General features: G+C 54.0%; 1 protein-coding gene across 1 annotated transcript; it reads left to right on the forward strand.

Annotated features, from left to right (window-relative positions):
* Window positions 1–9,710: 9,710 nt before the first annotated feature.
* Window positions 9,711–17,927, forward strand: LOC106885611 (fibrinogen-like protein 1). The gene is made up of 6 exons (XM_014937948.1): window positions 9,711–10,097; window positions 13,566–13,779; window positions 14,258–14,395; window positions 15,672–15,888; window positions 17,056–17,251; window positions 17,781–17,927. Exons 1-6 carry the CDS (start codon window positions 9,711–9,713, stop codon window positions 17,925–17,927), a joined length of 1,299 nt encoding a protein of 432 aa, XP_014793434.1.
* Window positions 17,928–22,042: the final 4,115 nt, after the last annotated feature.

The raw sequence follows: 22,042 nt of genomic DNA on the forward strand, positions 1-22,042 counted from the left end.
GCTCCTGCCCTGAGCTCAGGCGTGGGAGGGCTTTGTGCTCCGGCGGGTGCTGAGGATTTGGGTTTGTCTTTTCTCTGGGATAAAAAGGGATTTGCTTCAAAAAGAAAAAAATAACCCCAAACCTCTCGGGACAGCCCCCAGGCAGGGTGGGTGCAGGCAGTTGGCATCTCTGTCGTGGTAAGGAGTCCTGTGGACTTGCACCCATCTGTTTTTTGGGTGCAAATGCAGTGGGAGAGGGTTTTCCAGCCTTGGGGGGTGTTTTTTGCAGGGCATGGCCGGGTTTTTGTGGTGTGGGGAGGAAGTGAGGCCAAGCAGGGTGTCACTTGGCTGCTCATTATCTGCACCCACGTCAAGCCCCAGCCTCTCCTCTCCCATCGAGCTGGACCAGCTTTGGGCTGTGGACACTTTCCCTGGGGCACAGTAGCCCAAAATCCAGCAGGACTCATGTTTTCTATAGGGTTGCCCTTGGCTAGTCTGTATTTAAGAGCCAGGGTGGCTTCCAGGAAGCTCCTTCATGCACCTTGGCCAAGCACGGGCAAGAGAGAGGGATGCTCTGTCCTCTCAAACTGCAGGATGTCACCTTGGGACAAGCCTGGGAGGGGGCTGGGGGGGTGATGGGGGATCCGAGGAGGTCGGAGTGATGGGGAAACTCATCTGGTCTCCAGCCTCCCTGGACAGCTGGCTCGTGCCCGGAGGGCTCAATTCTCTTTTCTCCCACCCAAAAGAGGGTGGTGACAGGGAAACCACCCCTGTGGATGGCTGTGGTTTGGTTAAATCCCGACTCTGCCCTAGGGGTGGTTTGGGGTACAACCACATCCCAAAACCCCGTCAGGCCCCGTGCAGGAGGTTTAGCAGCAGCAGGGTGGTGTTCAGAGCTGGTTTACCAGGGTTTGCACGGACTTTTACACCCCACGTCTCACACGTTTGAGGCAGAGTCACCTCTGGCCCTACTCATCACATCCTCTGGCTGCTTTCCACAAGCATCCCAGGGTGATGGCACCGTGTCTTGGCTGTGCATCAAGACCAGGGGGTGATCTTAAGATTTTAAGGTGGTTTTTTTTTCTAGTTTTGGAGTTACCCAGGTGGAGAAACGCTTCTGCATCAGGATTTTCCATGTCAAGGTGGCCCTTGAAGGTTGGACTGTCCTCCTAGAGCACCTAACAGTGATTTTTGTTGGGTATGGGCTGAAGCAAGAGCTCGGTGTGGGCTGGGAGCATCCCTCCCGCCAGCCCGTATGAAGCACAGTTGTTGGTTTTTGTCCTAAACCACAATAGATTTGCATGTTTGTGAGGAGAACAAACTGCAGGGCATGGCTAAGCCACACACAGAGGTTTGCCCACCATCCTACCAGCTGGAAGTAGATGTGGTCTCGCCTTGGGTGGGCGGAGGATTTCCTCCTCTTTTACTCCACACGCGTCTTCTGGAGGGAAAGGAAAGGAGCTGCCCCAAAGGCAGCTTTCATGGGGGAGCAGCCCATGAGCAGGACACGCTGGGGCTGGAGGGGCCCCGAGTGTGGTTGAGCCACTTCATCCAGACATCCATCTCAGGGTGGAGATGTTCCATCCTGGAGACATCTCCTCTGGAGACCCTCCTCTCCTTCCAACAACCAGAGAAAAGGCTGAGAATAAGCGAAAAGGAGGTGAGTTGTCCTTCAGTGGGCTGCAGAAGTGTGCATCTCCTTCACAAAGGATACTGGGGTGCAACAGGTTCACCTGAGCACCCCAGGACTGGAGGAAGCCCTCCAGAGAGGGTCACTAAAGAAGCAAAACACCACAGGTTCAAGGAATATCCTCTGTGGCTTTTCAGTGTGGTTCACACCTTCTCTGGACCCCATCCTCCCCAAACCCATCCCCATCGTGCTCAGCACCCTCAACTGCGTCATCTACCTCCGTCCTCCCTGACAGATCCCCCCCATCTGCAATATTTTTCCATGACAGAGAGCTATTCTGAGGTACTTTATGGCCCAAACCGGAGCTATGATTCCCACTTTAAAGGCTCTTTCATCTTCATTAGGCCAATCTGAGAGGTTTATGTTTATAAGGAAGAGGCGAAATCCGTTTAGGAGACCTCGTTGAGCGGAGCGGCTGCAGGTGAGGGGCTGAGATGAAGCATCTTCTGCCGTGACTTCAGCAGCCTGTGCCGGATGCCTCCAGCCTCACAGCTGGTGCTTTCAGACCTCCCGCTGACGGCATCTCCCTCGGCAACATTGGTACCCCAGCATCTCTGGAGGATGATGCCTGGAAATTGGGGTGCTGGAGTGATGACCTGAAATTGGGGTGCCCCCAACATAGGGCTGTTCCTGGTGTAACAGCAGGATGCTCATTATATTTTATTACAGACCTTATTTATCTTTGTTTTACTTTATTTTTTTCCAAAGGGAGTCCAGTGTTGAAATGATTAGTGGAGGCAGCGGTGATGGGAGCGGTGGGAAGCCAAGACAACAAGAAGAGGACCCTCCAGCAGGGAGGAGCCCATTAGGAGGAACCTCTTCCTTCCTCTCCCTGAGCAGGGCAGAGCTGAAGGCCATCTAGAACCACACCACTACACCACAAGAGCAGCATCCTCCAGCTCCTGCTCTGAGTGTGGCCACCAGCAAGGCAAGGTCTTGGGGTTCTGCTCCAGAAAACTGCCCAGACTGTGGAGAACTCACTTTAGGGGTGCCTGGAATGAGATCTGGTGGCTTCATCACCACTTTGTCCCCGTAAGAGCCACACGCTCAGGACATACAGCCCTTTCCTGGAAGGGCTGGTCTCGGGGGTGAGATGTCCATGGGTGAATGGGTTCATCAGCTGCGTAATTTCTGGCCTTTCCATTTTAATTTGGAGAATGAGATGTCCATGGGTGAATGGGTTCGTCAGCTGCGTAATTTCTGGCCTTTCCATTTTAATTTGGAGAACAGGTCGCACCGGGGTGTGAATGAGCTCCAGGGACAGGTGTGAATGTCACAGCCGTGCTCAAATCCCATGGGGCGTGGAGAATCTATCCCACTGGGCTGTAAACACCAGCGTCACAGGGGCGAGAGGTGCTCTGGGGCTTGCAAAAACCTTGTGATGGCCACGATGGTCTGTCCTTGGACCCACACGTCCTTCCAGCACAGCTGTTGGGTGCCAAGAAAGTCCCCTTCCCTTATCTGAGGTCAACTCCCTGCAGCGCTTTGCAAGGAGCTGACCTTTCCTCTGTTTGAGCAGGTCACCTGGGCTCAGCACCCACCCCTGATCCTGCTCTGGTGGGGTGGGAAGTGGGGCTGAGGACCCTGCTCCATCTGGACCATCTTCATCTCCTATTTGGCAAAACAGATGATGGTGGACCCACAGGGCAGTTGCATTAAGGGCTTGTGCAGGGTATGGATGAGCAGGGACCCAGGAGACATCCAGGTGAAGAAAAAGTGAGGTCATCACTATAAAATTATTTATCTCCATTGATTGAGGATTTAAAATCCAGGAGACACCTATTGCTGGTAAATCTGAGTTTTGGAGCCAGTGGCTGGCAGAAAACCCAAAGGATTAGGGCTGTTTTGGGTGCAATAAATGGAGGTGACCATGTCTGTGGACACCCAGAGGTGTGGTTCTCGGTCAAGGGGTCCCTTCTGAACCTTGAGTCCATGGCAGGTGGTGAAATGCAAGCTGTGCACCTTGCTCTTGGAGAAAAATGCTGATGGTTGCTTGGTTGTAACCTCACTGTAGGAGCAAGAGCAGCTCTGAAGTTGGGGACTTCAAGGGCAGGTTGGAGGGGGCTTGGAGCAACCTGGTGTGGTGGGAGGTGTCCCTGCCCAGGGCAGGAGGTGGCACTGGGGGGGGCTTTAAGGTCCCTTCCCACCCAAACCATTCCATGATTCTGTGGTTCTATGACTGGGAATCCCACCACTGATTCCTTTTCCTCCAATGCCTTTTCCTTGGCACTATTTATATGCTAAAATCTATAATAGTGCCTGATTCTCTCTGATTTGAACCAAAATCGGGCACTTCTCTAAGGAATGGACAACTGTCAGCATTTGAGGGTCGGAACGATGTCACTCTGATATTTTTTCCCCCCTGTAGGTTTTTTTCTGGGATGTTCTTTTCCAGCATCCTGCAGCACCCCTCGGCTGGGAGCCGCACAGCCCATCGCCTCGCTCTGGGAAGAAATACCTCATTTTTGATTACAGAAGCAATATTTTGCTCTTTGGGTGGGTTTGAGGAACCCACAACAATTTATTGTCCTTTAGACAATTGTTCTCTCACCCCGATGACCCCTCCCCACCCAGGAAGGGGAACTGAGAAGAAACAAGGAGCATCTCTCACTCCGTTCCAGCTGCTGGTAACAAAAAAAGCCCAGTAAATAAATATTGCACCTTGTTTTTGGACCAAATTAATCTCGTTTTGGCTCCTGGAGTTGGAAATTGTCCTGTTTTCTGGGCTGGAAGAGTGGAGTCAGCAAATCCCACAGTTTAGGGGCACAGTTGTGACAGTCTCAAGGAGGTGTCCTGTCCCACCAGAGGGACACCCCTCCTGCCCGGAGCAGCTCCTGGGGTCTCTGCCACCCATCTGAGGATGCAGAGGTCCCCCCTGGGATGTGACTCCTCCTTTGATGACAGCAGGGCTCAAAGTGTCAGGGATAAATCCTGCCCTCTCTCCAGGACCGGGATTGGGACCGGATCATCCCCCCCAGCCCAGGGCAGAGCCACCCCCAGGGCAATAGGAGATGGGGGGGGTCAGGAACCCCAAATTGTCCAATCCAACATTTTCTTCCTCATTTAAGCTGTTTTTTTCTTTTCTTTTCGAGCCAGATCTACGCAGGGACACGGGCACACATGTATTTGCACACCCAGAGCCAAATCCCTGATTATGGCCCGTGCCCCTAAGAGGGATTATGGCTTCTTAGAGGCGGGGGGAGCCGGCTTTCAGCAGGGTTTAGGAGCCCAGCGGGGGCTTCATTCCTGCAACCCAGAGCTCACGCTACGTTTCGGGGTCCTGTGGGGAGGAGAACTGCACCCCCAGCCCTTTTTCCAGCCCTGGTGACACTCAACCCTGTCCTATTTTCCTCCTTCATCACCCACTGACATGGCAGGAGGGAGGAAGAGGATGGGAGGGGGATTGGGGAGGCTGCGGGGAGCCAAGAGAGGAGCAGCCCCCGAGGGGTGCGAACGGCCTCGTTCGCCCCTTGGAGAAGCTGCTTCTGCCCCGGGGTTGGTGCTCTCAGGGGGGATTAAGGGTGAAGGAGCTTAGCAAAGCCCCCGGGCAGAGCCGGATCCCTGCAGGATCCCAAAGCTGGACCCTCCATCTCCATCCCATGCACCCAGGGCAGGGCATCCCAGGGCAGGGCATCCCGGGGCAGTTCCACAGCCAGGGCTTGGGGCTGGTGGCGCATCTGAGGCCTGGAGAACCATGGCCCCTCTACCTCAGGGTATGGCTTCCACTGATGTTTGTGGAGCGCTAAAGTTTACTCTGATTTTGGGGTTCCCTGGTCTTCAGGCACCTCTGAACTGCCTCTTCCTGCTGATTATTTTATAGCAAATCGCTGATTATTGGCATTAGTGGTGGGAGCTAATTTGGGTCATTGCACTCCTAAGAGGTTGGGGTGGGTAGAGTTGGGTTAGTTTGTCCTTTCCTCCAGGAGACCAAACTTGGGGGGTGTTGCTTCACTCGTTTGGGCAGGAGCAAGAAATCAAGAATTATCGCAGGTTTTTTTTGACATTTCTCCCTTAAAGAGATACCGTGCGAGAGCTGGTGGGTTGTTTGCACACCGAGGGCATGTGAGCTGTTGAAGGTTGACCACAGGCTCATCAAGCAGCACCAGGTGATGATGGTGGGGACCTCATCTTCTCCAGAAACTACGGTGAGGAACAGATGGAGTGGGATTTGGGGTGGAGTGGGAAGACAAGTCGTTGTGTGCCCAGGGAAATGGGGTGCGTTCCCACATTTGGGAGGAAGCAGAAGATGATGTGCTCGTGACAGGGGAGGATGGAGGTACCATGAGCTTCATGATGCTGCTCTTCACAGCACGTTGGGGAGATGGATGCTCAACAGCTTCTCACTGGGATGCTTGAAAACCAGCAGGGTGGTGTAACCTGCATCTGTGACATGGGAAAGAGTTGGCCAAGGGGTTACTTGGGGCTCCTGATGTTGGCTTCAGTTAATCCTGGACCACTGTAGTGGTTGTAGCTGCTGTCCCCCCGAAACGGAAGGGAAGGATGACGAAGATGGGCAGCCAAGCACTCAACCTTGGGTCTTTCAGAGCTGTTATCTCTATTAGCATCACCCAGACTCTCTCATTGAATTTCTCCTCTTCACTAAATGCTCCCCAAACAACTCAGACATCAATCGACAGCAGAAGAAATGGCCGGGCTTTGTCTCCTTGGAGAGGCAGCTTTGCAGCGAGCCCTGTCGGGGCGGCCGGCCGCCAGCGGGGACCATTTTCACATCTCCCTTTGTGAAGGAGCAGCCTTGAGCAAAATGCCACTCGAGGGGCATTGAACGAAATGTACGTTCACCTCTTCCATGTGGCACTCGGCGCCCGTCTCCGCCTCTGACGCTAATGATCTGGACGAGGGTTTATTTTATTTTATTATTTTTATTTTTTATTTTTTTTTTTCCCCCGAGGATAATGGGGAAAAGAAAATGAAAGGGAGGAGAGGGGCTGGAGGAGGGGAGGTCAGATCCATTTAGGAGCCCAAACGTTTATGGGGAGAGTGCCTCCTGAGTGGCCGCACAAAGGACCTGACTGTACCTGGCTCCATCCCTCCTCCACCTCCTCTCCCCCGCCACCTCCAGCCATGAAAAGGGGGAACCAGAAGTGTAGGGCCTCTGTGAAAGACGGGCATAATGGATTTCATTATAGACAAGCACGTTAAATGTCTGTCCACTCGTGTGCAATAAAGCAGAAGCTGGTCTTTAGCTAATCGCGCTGGAGGAGCTCTTGGCTGGGATTCGAGAGTGAGATGTTCCCCTTGGTCCCCTGTCTTGATCCATCCCCTTCCCCCTTGCCACCCCATAAAGAGCTGGCTGTGGGGTGTAATGCATTTTATAGCCATGTCAGTGTCTGCCATCACTTCCTTTTTCATCTCCACTGGCCACGGGGCGGCTCAGGACAAACCTGGAGGGCAAACGTCTACGTCTGGCCAGTGGAACAACTCTTGGGGTGGTGGAGTGGGGTTTGCTGGTGCAGCGGTGGGATCCAGCCCACAGAGAAGTGTCAGCACCAAAAGGGCTTCACGTCCATCCCATCCAACCCCCATCCCCCCCAACTGGGGGGCAGTTGGGGTGATCTGCTCCCTGCCTGGGCTGGTTGCTCTCCTTTCATGAGTGTACATCAGTTTGGGACAGCCTCTGCTCACACTTGCTGGTGGGACTTGCTTCTTCTCCAAGCCCCCCTGGGTGGTGGATACAGCCCCAGAGATGTTTGCTGTGATGGAGATGCAGAAATCAACCCGGGGGGTGCAGCACCATGTCCTGAGCTGGGAGGATTCAGGGGCAGGATGTCCCCCTGCTCTGCCTGGACCAAATCCCTGCAGAGACACAGAAAACAAATAAAACCCCTTTGTCCAACATTTTTACAAGCCGAAAGCAAAGCTGGGGGCTGATTATGGGCTGGCAATCTGGCTGGGATTTCATTTCTTCTGCCTAACCCTAGAGCTGAACTCGGATTTCATCCTCCCCAGGGGAAGAGAGGCTGGATCTACAGGGCTGGACCCAGCTGTGGAGGAGTCAGGGCAGGACATGGCCCCACCATGGCATGTAGGGTGAGGATACCTGGGTGTCGTGTCATGCAAGCTGTGTCATCCCCTTGCTGGGGGCCACCGGTGGTACAGAAAGGTCCTGTCCATGGGGGTCACAGGTCCTCCAAAGGACCATCTGGACCGTGGCCATCAGGAGTAGCTGCTGGAGGACTGGTGAGGTTCAGCGCCTCTCCAAACCACCCGAGCAGACATTTGCTAATGAAGCTTCCCTTCTCCAGGCACTTCCTCTGGTTTTGGAGACCATCTGAGCTGGGTTGAGTATCTTCTTTGAGGGAGTCGGTCTGGGAACATCATCTGGAAAGCCTTTGCATTAAGGGAAAAAAACCCAAAGCTTTTGTCCAATACGGAAATCTCTGGTTTCAGCTCGCATTCTTACAGCTGAGTGATTAGCATATTTAATTAAGCAAGCTTGTTGACATTACTCCCTTGCAAAAGCAAAGAGGAAGCCCTGGGCTGGTGAAGAAAATAAATCACGGCTGCTCCCTGCCCTGAGCCCCCATCCGTGGCCAGGTTGGGAAGCTCTCCCAAAACTGGGATGGGCCAAGGTCACTGCGTGCCGGATGAGCCTCCCCTCTCCCCAAAAAACATCCCTGGGGTGGGATGGGGGGTTCCTAGGGGAGGGGGAGCCATGCCATCCTGCCAAGGCACCAGCTTAATCTCCCGTACGCTGATAAGGTCACACCAGGACCTGTGCTCCTCCCTCCCGTGCGTTGTCTGAGACCGGCGGCTCTCTTGGCCCTATTTATAGTGCGGTGATAGGATCAGGGGGAATAAGCATTTAGTGTCCCCTAAATCACAGCCCGCTCCCCATGGCCAGTCGGTGCTCTTCGCTCTCTGCTCTTGCCACCAGAGAGCCCCGGCCAGGACTTTTGAAGGTATGTTGGGAGCTGGGGTACCGCTGGCTGGGAGCTGGGGTGCTGCTGGGGAGCTGTGGCAGCCCTCCCAGTTCCCTGTCCCCACCAGAGTGGACGGGGATGGCTTTTGGTTGGGAGAAACCTTGGGAGCAGGCTCATAGATCGATGGAGCTGGGAGCCCTGGTGTCGGGCAGGGATTGGGGGGCAGCTCTGGCTGCAAGGGGACCCCAATTTCTCTGGATAAAAAGGACCAAGCTCTGCATTTGTCTTGCCTGGATGGTGGCCAGGACACCATCTTTCCATCCCCCCTTGGCCCTGAGCCCACCTGGGGCAACCAGCCCATGGGCAGGGCCCATCCAGACTGTCCTGAGGTTGAGTTGATGGTTTAACCCTGCCCAAGGGTGGGTTGGTGGTCTGGGCTGCCCATGTCAATGGACACCATCCACTTGATAACTCCATTTATAGTTATATCTGCCAAGAAAGCACCATTGACAGGGACATGGAGAGAGGCCCAAACCTGTGCCGTGTGTCCCTGGGGCCGTGGGGATGGCTGGAGTGGGTCAGGGAAGGTGGGGGGACCTGTTGGTTTGCTGCAGGTGGGCAGAGCATGGTGGAGAGGGTTGGTTGCTCATCCTTCCTCTCCATCACCTGTGTCCTTGGTCTGGTTCCCATTTCAGGGATCAACGGCGTAGTGGGATGACCCATCAAGGGGTACCAGCTCCTTCCCGTGCATGGTCCTGCGTGGGCAGAAAGCCCTGCGGGAGGGGCTGACCACCCCCAGCCAGACCTCAGCACCCTCCAAGCCAACCAGCAGCTCTTCAGGAGGCGAAACTCAGCCCACAAAGCTGGTGGAGTGTGGCCAGGAGAGCAGGGGATCTCCAGCTGGAGCTGGTCCCAGCTTGGTGGCCACGGGGTGACACCAGGGATCTATGGGGATAGACGGGTCCCGTGCCTGCAGTGACCCCCTTGGCAGGAGCTCTGGGATCTCTACAGTTGCTCGGTTCCCATATAGCTGCAACCTCACCTGCTAGCTCTCAGGAGAAGACCTGGTGTTATGCCCTGGAGACTTCCAACTTTCTCCCCAACGGCGTTTGATGATGAGACACGTGGGGTCATCCCTGGGGACCATCCTCACTTGCCTGATGGAGTTTTTCCCCACCACCAGCTCTGCCAGGGTGGGTTTGCTGTCCCTCATCCTCCTGGCCGTGCTGAGCAGTCCCTCGCTGCAGAAGTCCCTGCCCCCGGCGTACAGAGACCACCAGGGTCCCCAGGAGGGCACGGGCTTGATCCGGTGTGGGGAGTACAGCAACCAGGTGCTGCCCAACGGCCGCTGCAAGATCGTGGCCACCTTGCCACAGGGGGATGAGCAGAGGTGCCCGGACATGTTTCGTTGCACTGACGAGGTGTCCTACTGGCTCCACGAGAATGAGGAACGCAAACAGCAGGTCCTGGAGCTGAGGGAACTGATCTCGGAGCTGCAAGAGGAGCTGAGGAACCACCGGCACCGCATTAAAGTCCTTGAGCTCCAGGTAAGGGGCTGCCCTTCACAGATCCCCCTCCACATAGGTGCTCATGGTCCCTCCCCATATTTCTTTCCAGTCCCCAGCAGTTGCACGGGGAGAACACTTAGAAAGGCACTGGATGCTTCACAGCTCTCCTGACCATACCTGGCAGCTGGGAGAAGGTGGTGGACAGGGATGCTTCTGGAGCACCACCAGTGGGTGGGATTCCTCTTGCCCACCTCCTGTCTCTGCCATGCAAGGGTCTCTGTGGGATCCAGCCCATCTTGTAGACATCTGAGATATTTGATGTCTTCTGGAAGATGGGATGAGCTGCTAGAACTTGTTTATCCTCAACAGGAGCCCAGGTGAGCCACTCTGAAGGAGTTTTCTCTCCTGTGGGGTACTGCTGGGCTCCTCACCCTGCAAGGACAACAGAAGGACACAAAGGTGTTCTGGAGCAGCAGGGTCCCAGGTCATACCTGGGTGTCTCTGAGTGGTTCATACCTGAGGGACAGTGGCAGCGACCTCTGTGCCACCAAAATACTGCCACACTCAGAAAGGGGACATCCTCTGAGATCTTGTGAGATCATTTGTAGAGAGCTTCAGACCTTGAATGGAAAAGACCCTGAGCATCCAGTTTGGAAATTGACCCTGCTTTCTCCAGGGGCGTGGGTTGGGGACCTCCAACCATTTCTTCCAACTTCTGTTTTTTTCCATGAGTCTTAAAAACAAGGTGATGAGAGGCCTGGAAGAAAGAGCAAGGAAATGAAAACTGGAGGGTTTGGCAATGAGTGTGTCCTATCACCCTCCAAGTGCCAGTGGAGGGGAAAAGCAAGCAGTGAAGCAGTGGATGGAGTTACTGCTGGATGGAGGAAACCAGAGGCTGTGGAGCTGCTTTTCCTCCACTCCCTGCCGGATTCGGCACTCTCCCATTGGGACTTCTCCCTCTGCGTTGGTCTGGCCACTTCCCAACGCCTGTGTCCCAGCTTGGGAAGCTGCTTTCCCTGAATTCCCCTCTGTGTCAGCCTGGGGAGGTCTCCTCCGCTTCCCTTCCTCCCACCGAGGAGCTCTTGCTCCCTTAAATCCGCCTTCATAAATCAGCCACGGGCTGCTGCTGGTGGGTCTCCCTGGGGTTTGCCATCACTTATTTCTCCAGGAGCTCAGGCGTGGGCTCGTCTGCCCGAGCGGAGACGTCTCTCTCTGAGCTCAGCATCCCTTTCCCAGCCGAGGGAGAGCCACAGGCTCTTCCAGGTCACAGCTCCTCTCCGCCTGACAGGGACACCCAAGTGGGCTCAGAGGGGTTGACCCCTTCTCTGCCGTGCTTCCCTCCTCCCAGGGCAATTTAGGGAGCAAAAGGAACCCCTTCACCCATCTCTCCCTGTCCGTCACAGTCCTATTGCTTTTCCACAGGTGGGGAATGCAAAGAGTAGGGTCCTGGGGTGCAAAAAGACATCCCTGGTCCCACCAGAGCAGAGGGATGGAGGGGTAGGAGCAGCAGCACCATCCTCATGGTGGTCTGGCCATGATGTTTTCGATCAACATCAGGGGAAAAAAAACCACCCAGGTATCAACTGTGGAGGAGGAGGCTGTCTGGGAGAAAGCAGCACGGGGTTTACCAGGAGAGCTGATGCGTGGGTGAAGGGAGCTGGAAGGAGCTGGTATCAGTCACAGATCACAGAGCAGGTAGAGGGGACGGGTGATTTATGGTCCAGCCAGAGATATTGCGGTCCTGAAAAGGGAAGGACCATGTCCTCACAGGCCATCGTTCCCACTTTGTTACCCCCACCTGTCCACCAGCTCTGGATTTTGGGATGTGGGCTTGATGGGCTCTTGGCAGGGTCATGCAGGCAATGGTCCTGCAGCATCGGGAAGGATAAAGCCGTTAGTCACCACTACGATAACGCAGCAGCGGTGATGCCATCTCCTGGGAACAGCAAACCAAGGTGTGTCCTGGCAGGAACAGGGACCCAGGGTGTGAGTCGGGTCCTGGGAGCTGCTGGAAGGGAAAAAAATGTAGAATAGTAGAATCACAGGATGGTTTGGGTGAGAAGGGACCTATAAAGATCATCCAGTGCCACCCCCTGCCCTGGGCAGGGACACCTCCCACCACACCAGGTTGCTCCAAGCCCCCTCCAACCTGCCCTTCAACCCCTCCAGGGATGGAGGGGTTCTCTGGGCAACCTGGGCCAGGCTCTCACCACCCTCCCACCAAACAAGTTCTTCCCCACAGCTCAGCTCCATCTCCCCTCTTGCAGTGTCCAACCCTTCCCCCTCCTCCTCGGGCTCCCCTCCCTCATCCAGAGTCCCTCCCCAGCTTTCCTGGAGCCCCCCTTCTTGAGGGACTGGAAGGGGCTCCAAGGTCTCCCCAGAGCCTTCTCTTCTCCAGGCTGAACCCCCCATCTCTCTCAGCCCCCCCTCCCAGCAGAGGGGCTCCAGCCCTCCCAGCATCTCCGGGGCCTCCTCTGGCCCCATCCAACAGCTCCATGTCCTTCTGCTGTTGGTGGCCCCAGAGCTGGAGGCAGCACTTGGGGGGGTCTCCCCTGAGCGGAGCAGTGGGGCAGAATCCCCCCCCTGGCCCTGCTGGCCACGCTGCTGGGGATGCAGCCCAGGATGTGGGGGGCTTTTTGGGCAGCCAGCCCATGTTGCCGGCTTGTGTTGAGCTTCTTGTCCACGAACACCCATGAGGGGACAAGGAAGGGCAATGCTGATGGAGAACCAGCCTTCCTCTAGCTCAGATGTGGGTCTGGGACCGCCGGATCCTTTGAGAGGGATTGGGGAGCTCCGTGTAGAGCCTTTGCGTTGTCCCAGGGGAGGGAGGGAGGGTGTTCCCAGTTTGTTGTGGGATTTTGGAGGTGCTGCTCAAGGCTCGCTCTGCCATCTAATGGACAGGGAGCACTGAACAAGGGAGACGAGCGTGTCTGCAGTGACTGCATCTGGGGCATGTTCCAGTATCACACATGGATGGGGTCATTGCTGTTTGCAGGACACCAGCCGTTGCCCAAAAAGCAGGAGGTGGCTTCATCATGCAACATGTAGATAAGCTGTGGAGCTCCTTATGAAAATATTAGGTGGTTCCAGAGCAGAATGGACAGCTTTGGGGGAGGAAACTCCAATGGTACTCGTTAAATACACCAAGGCCACATCCATGTAGCAATGAGTTGCGACTTGGAGGGTGTTTGGAGAGGAATCCTATATTCTTGGCCTGCTCTTGCACCCTTCAGCTTGCCTGTGCATGCTCTGCCTGCCCCAGAGCCTGGCAATATCAAGCTGCCCGTGGGTCCCATGGTGGGCTGTGGGCTGGGATGGGCCTGGAGGGTGAGGCTGAGGGTGCAGGTGCCATCCTTGGGGTCCTTGGTCTCTGTTGGTGCACGCAGTGAGTGCTCCTCTTCCTTCTTCCTCCCATCCCTGGGGGTCCTGGGTCCATGTCTATGACTCTGTGGTGGTCTCTAGGCATCTACCCCATCCCACCTTTCTCCTTGCCTGCAGCACGAGGAGGCGGCGGGCCGTAACCACAGCCTGGCCCAACGGGTGCAGGACCTGGAGCATCGGTACAGTGAGGCCAGCACCCTGCAGCACATCCAGGCCACTCTGCTCTACGACATGCAGGCCCAGATAAACAACATCTCCGTCCTGACCGACTGGGCCTGGCGCAACCCCACCTGCCTCGGCCCCGCCGAGATGCGGCTGCAGGAGGAGATGCACCATCCAGGTGATGCTGGGGAGCTGCTGGGGCTGGCTGGGAGGGGGTACTTCATCCTTAGAGGTTCTCACAAAAGGGTTATGGAATCAAAGAACGGTTTGGGTTGGAAGGGACCTTAAGGTGTCCCTGCCCAGGGCAGGGGGTTGGAACAAGATGGGCTTTAAGGTGCCTTCCAACCCAAAGAATTCTGTGCTTCTCTGAATCTATGATTTCTATGTTGCCATGAAAAAAAACAGTCAAACCGAAGACTGTTCCTCAGCCGCAACATCCTTAATTGCAGATCTGTGCTAACGAACCTTATCACTAATAAACCACTGCAGTTGGGCGTGAAGCCATTGTGCTGCAGAGGTTTTCATCTTCAGAAGAAGCTCTTAACCTAGGACTATTTGTCCAACTCCGCGTTACCATTGCGTGAAAACCATGCTGGTTTTGGTTGTTTGCCCTAAACTGGGCACTAAACACCGTGTCTCTCTGCTCTCTTGCTCAGAGGTGAAACACGGCAGGAACTGCCCCATCGATTGTGCTTCTGTCTACTACAACGGGCTCCGGCGCTCCGGGGTCTACAGCATCATGCCCTCGGTTGGAGGGATGCCCATTGAAGTGCTGTGCGAGATGGAAACCGAAGGTACTGCAGGAGGCACCTACAACGTCTTCCAGCAGAACTTTGGGTGGGATTTGTCTAACTGGAGAGTTGTATCTTATATCTGAATTATTCTAAGACCACTTTATAGTCAGTGAGAGCAGCATCTCCAGAAGGACTCTTCTCCAGGGACAGAGGACTTGTCCTCTCTGCTGGCTAGAGAAGGGGTTTGGATGAGTGGTTCAAACCAGACATTATGGCTGGGATTCAGTTGCCTAAATACAGGCGTTTAGTGCTTTTTGATGTATCCTCAGGCATCCAAGATATTCGCAACGCGCTAGTGGGTATGACATGGGGCTTAGGGAAATAGAAGCCCTTCTGGAGTAACAGCTGGTCACTGAGGGGTGTCTGGAGAATCCTTGGGTGGCTGGGGGGGCAAAATTAATTTGCAACACTTGAGTTTTGGAAGAATAATGGCATTTGTCAAGGAGATGGGGCATTGGGTTGTCAGTTCCTTGCCCCATGGATTTACTCCAGCCTGGATGGATGTGTCGCATCCACAGATCCCTTGCCGGAGGAAGGGGTTCAGCTCCCCACATGGAGGCATCTCACCTACTGGAGGATCTACAGGTGTTTGCAGCCTTGGGATGCACACGCTCGTTAAGGACCAGGCTGTTCAGACAATGTGGTCTCCGTGATGTCATTACTATTATTTCCCTGACCATCCACACGATCTTGGACGCTGTAGAGTAACAGGCTGTACAAACAGCAAAACAAAAAGATGGCCCAAGTCCCGTCCCCCCATCCCACCCCGCCCCGAGCCTACAGTATGGGAATGAAAGGAGAGAGGAGAGAGGGATTTGGACAGATGGGAGAGCAGATGGAGACAGTGAGACAATACTGGGAGAGCTCGTCTGCCTCTCTGGTGCTGCAGGAACAGTACATAACAATCTCCAAACTCCAGGATGTCTAGTTCATTCCAGTCCCAAAACATTAGCCTCCTGGAAAACACCATCTCTTTCTCTCGTTTAAAACCACCTCAAGGTCTGGAATGACCCTCTGGCAGCCAACAGGGGAACACCATCATGAACCAATACAGGAGAGGTGGGAGACTGTCCATGAGCTATGATGGGCATCATGTTTTGATCCCCATGTAGCAACTAACACTGTATTTTGCCCATTGGTGGAAGGACACATGACAAGGAGACACCTTGCTGAGCTGCAGATGGATCCTCAGAGGTGATCCACCAGTAAAGGGTTTGTCTGGGACCCTTGGATGCTCCCTGGAGACTCCCATTTTGTCTTATCTTTTTCCTGGCAGGTGGGGGGTGGACGGTCATCCAGAGGCGTCAGGATGGCTCAGTTGACTTCAACCGGACCTGGAATGAGTACAAGGAGGGCTTTGGGGACCTCAACGGCGAATTCTGGTTGGGCAATGAGAACATCCACAAGATGACAAGCCAAGGGGACTACTCTCTGCGCATCGACCTGGAGGACTGGAACAACAAGCACAAGCATGCCTTCTACCAGGTCTTCAGGTAGAAAGTGTGATGGCCTTCCCTGGTTCTCATAGACGTAGCTGAGTCAATGCGTGAGACCTTCAGGCATGGGAACCCTGTTGTGGTCAGGGTGACTATGTCTAAAGAGCTCTTCAGCCTGGTCCGGGCTGTCTATCCTTTCATCCCTACCTGGATTTTCCACCAATTTTTGCTCCGGGTTGAGGCCTGGGTGTGAGCTAGCAAATATGCCACGTCATTTGGCCATGGCCAACATCCACAGCCCCAGGCTAAGGGAGCTGTAGGACCCAATGGACAGTCCCCAGCAGCTTAGGGGTATTTTTTATTGCCAAAATTATTGAGCTCTATGTCAAAAGTAGGGTTTTGAATCCCTGGGCAGGTCCTCCAGCATCTTCCTGGTTTAGAGTTATGTTTTCATTTTTACCCTCTCTACTCATGGCTTTTCCTTGCTGGGCCTGATGTGACGTCCTTTACTGTTTATAGCCCTTCCTGGTGTTTTATTTGTCCTTACCACATCCTTTCTTAATCAGGGGTGACCCGTCTAGACTGTCCCAGATGGACTCCTTCCCTGTCTCTACAGGAAATGCTTGTGGGTGACTGTGGGAGGATGTCCAAGGGATCACTGCACCTTATGGACACTTGAAGCTCGAGGGCATTGAGTAGAGCCCAAAACTGCTGAAATTGCTGGGTGAAAAAAAATAATCCCATTGGCTGAATGTGCTGTGGATGATCCTCCACCAGCAAATGTGTGCTCTGACTGGTCACCCCCGACTTTTCTCATCAGAAGTCACGTGCAATGGCAGTGACCTTCAGCCTTTGCTAGCCTAGGGGTAGATTACTAATTAGCTCAGTCCAGGTGAAGAGCAGGGTGCTCGTTATGTGGAGAGGGGGCAGTGCTGTGTAATTAAGGCCTTGCCAAAGCTGCCACAGCCCTTTATTGTGGTTTTAGAGTCACGGTCTGCCCAGTCCCACCCTCTAACAAGTGCCCTGAGTCATGACAAAACCGTGCACATCCCACAGAAGGGAAAAACACAACATTTTCGGCTTCGAGAGGTGATGAATCACAGCAGGGAGGCCGGCCAGAGCTTCTTGATGATTACTAGGTGTCCACACTGGGAAAGCAGCGTCCAGGTTGGAAAGGAGACCCAAACACTCCCCATTAAACACTCCCACCTTCGTTTCTCGCAGCATTGAGGACGAGGCAAACTATTACCGCCTGCACGTGGACGGGTTCAGCGGGACGGTGGAGGACTCCTTTGCCTGGTACCACAACAAGAGGAGCTTCAGCACACCCGACACGGGGAACATCTGCGCCGAGATTTCCCACGGAGGCTGGTGGTACCACCAGTGCTTCTTCTCCAACCTCAATGGGGTGTACTACAAGGTAAGGTGGAAGGATGAGGTTGCAGATGTTAACAGGTGAGGTCCAAGGCTCGGAGGAGGCTGTTGGCCCTCACAGCCATCCTTCATGGCTTGACCAGCCTCTGCTCTCCAGGGAGGGAAGGAAATGAGTGCTGGGCACCAAGGCAGTCCAACCTTTCCAGGGCCATGGGCCAGACATGGGTATTGAGACACCTCTTCACGCTGGGGTTTGGGACTTCATGGTGGAAACTTGTGGTACAGGTGACTCACACAGCCTGAGACGGATGGATGCCAGCTCCATTGGGACCATTTGAAAAATGTTGGGCTTTACGTGCTCATTTTACCACATTGTCATGAAGCTCTTTGCTCCGGTGTTTCAGAGCAATCAGTTTTCCCATCCTCCCGTCCGGATGAGGCTGCTGTGCATTTTCCACACCTGACCATCCTTCTTTCTCTGCATCGCAGGGTGGCCGATACTCTATCAAAAACCGCAAGGTCCTGGGGCCAGATGGTATTGTGTGGTACTCGTGGAAGGACACACTCCATCGCAGGGTGGCCGATACTCTATCAAAAACCGCAAGGTCCTGGGGCCAGATGGTATTGTGTGGTACTCGTGGAAGGACACAGACTACTACTCCCTGAGGAAGGTGGTCATGATGATCCGACCACGCACCTTCCGGCCCCACCTCTCCCCATGAAGGACCCTGGGATGTTCTTCGTTTCACCTCACGTCGAATGGTGAGATCAGAGGGCTGGGAATAGTTTGCTGTGAGCAAAAACTGATGCTGGAGATCCCAGAGGGACCGAGCCACCATGCCTGTTGCTGCCTGTTTGCTTTGGAGAGATTTGAACCAACCACAGAGGTGTCAAGACCTTCAACAGGTGTTTGGGTGGTGAAAGCTCTCCTAGAAACATGGAGGTGATTGCTGAGAAGGGCTTTGCAAAGGCAAGTGTGTGGCCAGGTGGTTCACAGGGTTCAGAAGAGCTTGTTACACCTGGTTCATTGGTAGTTCTTGGTGGGCTTGAGCATCCCCAAGGCTTGTTGACCAGGTGATGGGAGTCAACCACATGCTGAAGTTGGACCTTACATTGAATGAAGACATTGAGTGCTTTGACCCCCAATCCAATGGTATTTTAGAGAGAAGCAAAGAACCAGCAATCCTGTATGAGTTTTACAGACAGGATGTGATGGAGACCAGTTCCTGTGCCGTATGATGAGCCTCTCTCCAGTCTTTGCAGAGTTTCTCCATTCACATCAGCACCTCTGCAGGCCCACCACCCCAGGGATGTGCTAGGGTGGCTCCAAGGTGCTGAGATGGCCCCGAGGAAAGCCAGGAGAGACAGCATGCATCGCCCAGGGACAGTGTCATGGGCAAACGAGGAGGAAGGTCTGCAGTGGCCCTCACCTTCTCTGGCAGGGATTGTGTTACACACGTGGACATTAGTTAGCTGTGATAATAATACTCCAAATGGAAAGATTTAAAAATAAAAAATGTGGAAGGTTTTCCATTTTCTATTACATTTTCACTTTTCCATCCTTTCTCTGTCGAAGAACTTTGGATGAATTTTCTATCCACCCTGAAAATGGTCTGCAGAAATGATCAGACATGACTTTAAGTCTATATTTTACTGCCTTACTCTGGGTAAAGAGAATTTGCTGTTGCTGTCTTTTAATTTTCCATTTGCAGTTGCAGTGAGAGATCCTCCTTTTTTCCCAACTTCACCTTCTTGCAGGATCAAGCGGTGGAGGCTGGGACTTGGCCTCAGCCCTGATTGTGTTTGGTGATGAATATTTAATTAAATTACCTTTTTCCTGTTTCGTGCGCGCGGATGAGTTCAAAGAGGGTTCAGTGAAGGGGAAAGGCAGATGCATTAGAGACAAAGCACCCAGTTTCTCCCAACTGCTTGTCTCTTACTTGCTGCTCTGCTGTCTCCCTGGTGGTTTCTGTAGCTTTCACACTCTTCTGGACTTATATTTTTCCTGGAACCTCATCTCTGCAAGCCCCAAATCCAACCAGATGGTTCCTCAGTTCCTCCCTGGATGGAGGGAAGAGAAGTGGGGCAAACATTTGCAAAAGTGGCTCTGCTGCAGAAAGGGAAGGCTAAGCCTGGACCCCTGGGTGCTCGTGTCCCATAGCTTGTAGGAGATGGGACAGGGGGACACCTCCCCTGCCTCTCCCCCCTGTATGGGGCTGACAACCCTGCTGGCTTCCCCTGAAGGAAGGTGATGGTCCTGGTCCAGGTGCCTGCTGGATACCAGGCTTTGGGCAGGGCAGAGAGGTGTTGTTAAGCAAGAAACTCATTAGAACCCATCAAATGACTCTGCACATGGCACTGGGGGAGGAAAACATGTCTGTCCCACCACAGGACACGGCTCCCGACGGCGAGCCTGGCTCCTTCTTCCCCCCTTCCTCTTGCCCCTCAAACTAACCCCGGCCTTGTTAATTTGGCTGATCCCATTATAGTGCTGTCCAAAGTGACGTGGGGTAGGAAATCATGTTGACAGGAGCCTCATTGAGTGCAGACATGAGCTAGACACCCCACTGGGTCCTGGGCACTGGTGCACAAACCTGACAGCCCTTGAAGACCCCCACACACATGGACATGCATCATTCCAGCTGAGGAGCAGCCACTGGCTCTGCGTGTGTCTCGCTGGGGGAACAGCTATGTGACCTGGTGTTGTTTTGGCTCACAGCTACCCAAGAAAGAGGAAGGTCCAAGGCCAGTTTCCATCTGACATGTTGGGTCAAGGCAAGTATTTCTGTCTTTGTGACAATCAGTTCTCATTGTGTCCACTGGAGAAGGTTGATGAGGGCCACCAGCCCATGGTCCCACGGGTCTCCAGTTCCCATGGCTGGGAAAGGCATCTGAACTGAGACTGCAGGAAAGGCAAGAAAGGGCTCGTGGAGTGAGGGTCATTGAATAATTTTTCATGAGGTGTCCGTGGCTGGAGAACTGGATCTTCAGACACCTTGGGTTTGGAAAGAAAGAGCTGGGGAGGGAGAAGAACAGGGAAATTAGACATGAGCTATTTTAAATCACAGTGCTGAAAATGCTGGAAAAGAGATTAAAACTTGGTCATTTTAGGGAGGGGATTATCCCAAGTGGCTCTCTGTGATGGACAAAAAGCTGGGTGCAGGAAGGAGACCCAGATCACTTCTGGGTGAAGATGGCACTTCGGAGGAGGAGACCTCCGTAGCCCAGATGGGAGTAGATCAGGTCAGGGAGGATCTCCTTGGCCCAGGAGGAATGGACTCTTGGGCCTTCTGGGTGGCTGGTCTGACATTTTGGTGCCATCACCTCCCTCAAGGCTGAGCAAAGATGGGAGAAGAATTGGAACCACTTTCTCCTTAGAGTTGGAGACCCTTTCTCCTTAGGGTTCTTCTTAGAACCTCCTGAGCTCCTCTCCCAGCACTGGGGACATGATGTTTTTCTTTTGTCTACTCCGTGCATAGACCAGTGGGTCATCTGGCCTCAGCGTAGACCTTGGCTATGTGTACATACCTGCCCCCCCCAAAAAAAAAAGCCACACACAAGACACTGCACAGATCATGAGAAACCAAAAGAAATGCCAAGGCAGTTTATTTACAACCGTTGTGTACAAAAAAAGGACAGCTCGTGCCACAGTAGAACAGCCCCCTCCGTCTCCTTTACCTGCCGCCCTCTTCCATGCTCCCCCACCCCACCCCAGGGTGGTCCCCCCCAGGGCCTCGGGGGTCCAGGTGAGCATCTCGCGGCACAAGAAGAGACACGGTTCCCTCCAGACCCAAACCAGCACTTGGAAAAACTTGTGTGGCCATAGTGGGGATCAAACCCTCTGTTAGTATCAGGGTTGGAGGCTGATGAGATGCCAGGGCATCGCGGCACTGGGACCACTGGGAGAGGAAGGCACACACCCACCCCCCTGGCAGAAAGCAGAATTTCCACCTTCTCCCACTGGGAAGGATCTTGCTGCAACCTCTCTGCTTCGGTCTCCCTCCCTGGAGGCAAAGATCACCCAGGGGATTGCACAGAAGATCCCACAAAGCACCTCCTACGCTGGTCATGGCTTGGGGTGAGGTGTTGGTGGGGTCCCAAACCACCCCGTGTCACCAGGAGGTGCCATCACCATCCCCAGGATCACCCTACGGCCACTGTCTTCTGCTCTCCAGAGAGGCACTTCCATCCCACCTCTGGCTCTCCAGCCTGGGGTCCCTCAGCTCCTCTTTCCCTTTGGATATTCCCCATCCCTTCCATGACGGTTTCCACAGCCCTGCCCTCTTTTCCTCTCCTGCTCTTGCTCTCCATGGGGGTGATCTCCCTTTTCAAATAACTATCTGTGAAAGCTGATGGCTTTCCAGCTGCTCGACAGCAGAAAAGGGGATTTCATCCAAGAGTTCCCAGAAAGATGATTCTTGGGAGGTTCTTACCAAAAAAAAAAAAAAAAAAAAAAGGCAGCTCTTTGGGAAGTCATGGGGCTTTAAAATGTCACCCTTAAAAAGGATCATTGGCGTCTCCTACAGCTGGATAGACACTTTGGAGCAAACAAACCTCATGGTCTGACCACCTCTGAACCTGGGGGTTCCCCAAAGTGGTTCTGTAAGGGCTATGGGCAAATCATGCCTGGTTTGGGCAAGAGGCCCTGAGTCCAGGCAGGAAAAAGGGAGTCAGGGAGGGAAGGACACCAAGAGATGCCGCTGCCCATTGATGGGGTGGGATGGAGGAGAAGAAGGAAGCCGGAGGGATGCCCACCTGCCCGCCCTGCCTGCCCAGCACCAAATTAAAGTCACACACGACGCACATTCCCCCCATTTTCTTCCCTCCCCACCCACTC

This window comes from Calidris pugnax, unplaced genomic scaffold (assembly GCF_001431845.1).
Source record: "Calidris pugnax isolate Ruff unplaced genomic scaffold, ASM143184v1 scaffold84, whole genome shotgun sequence".
NCBI classification, from domain to species: Eukaryota; Metazoa; Chordata; class Aves; order Charadriiformes; family Scolopacidae; genus Calidris; species Calidris pugnax.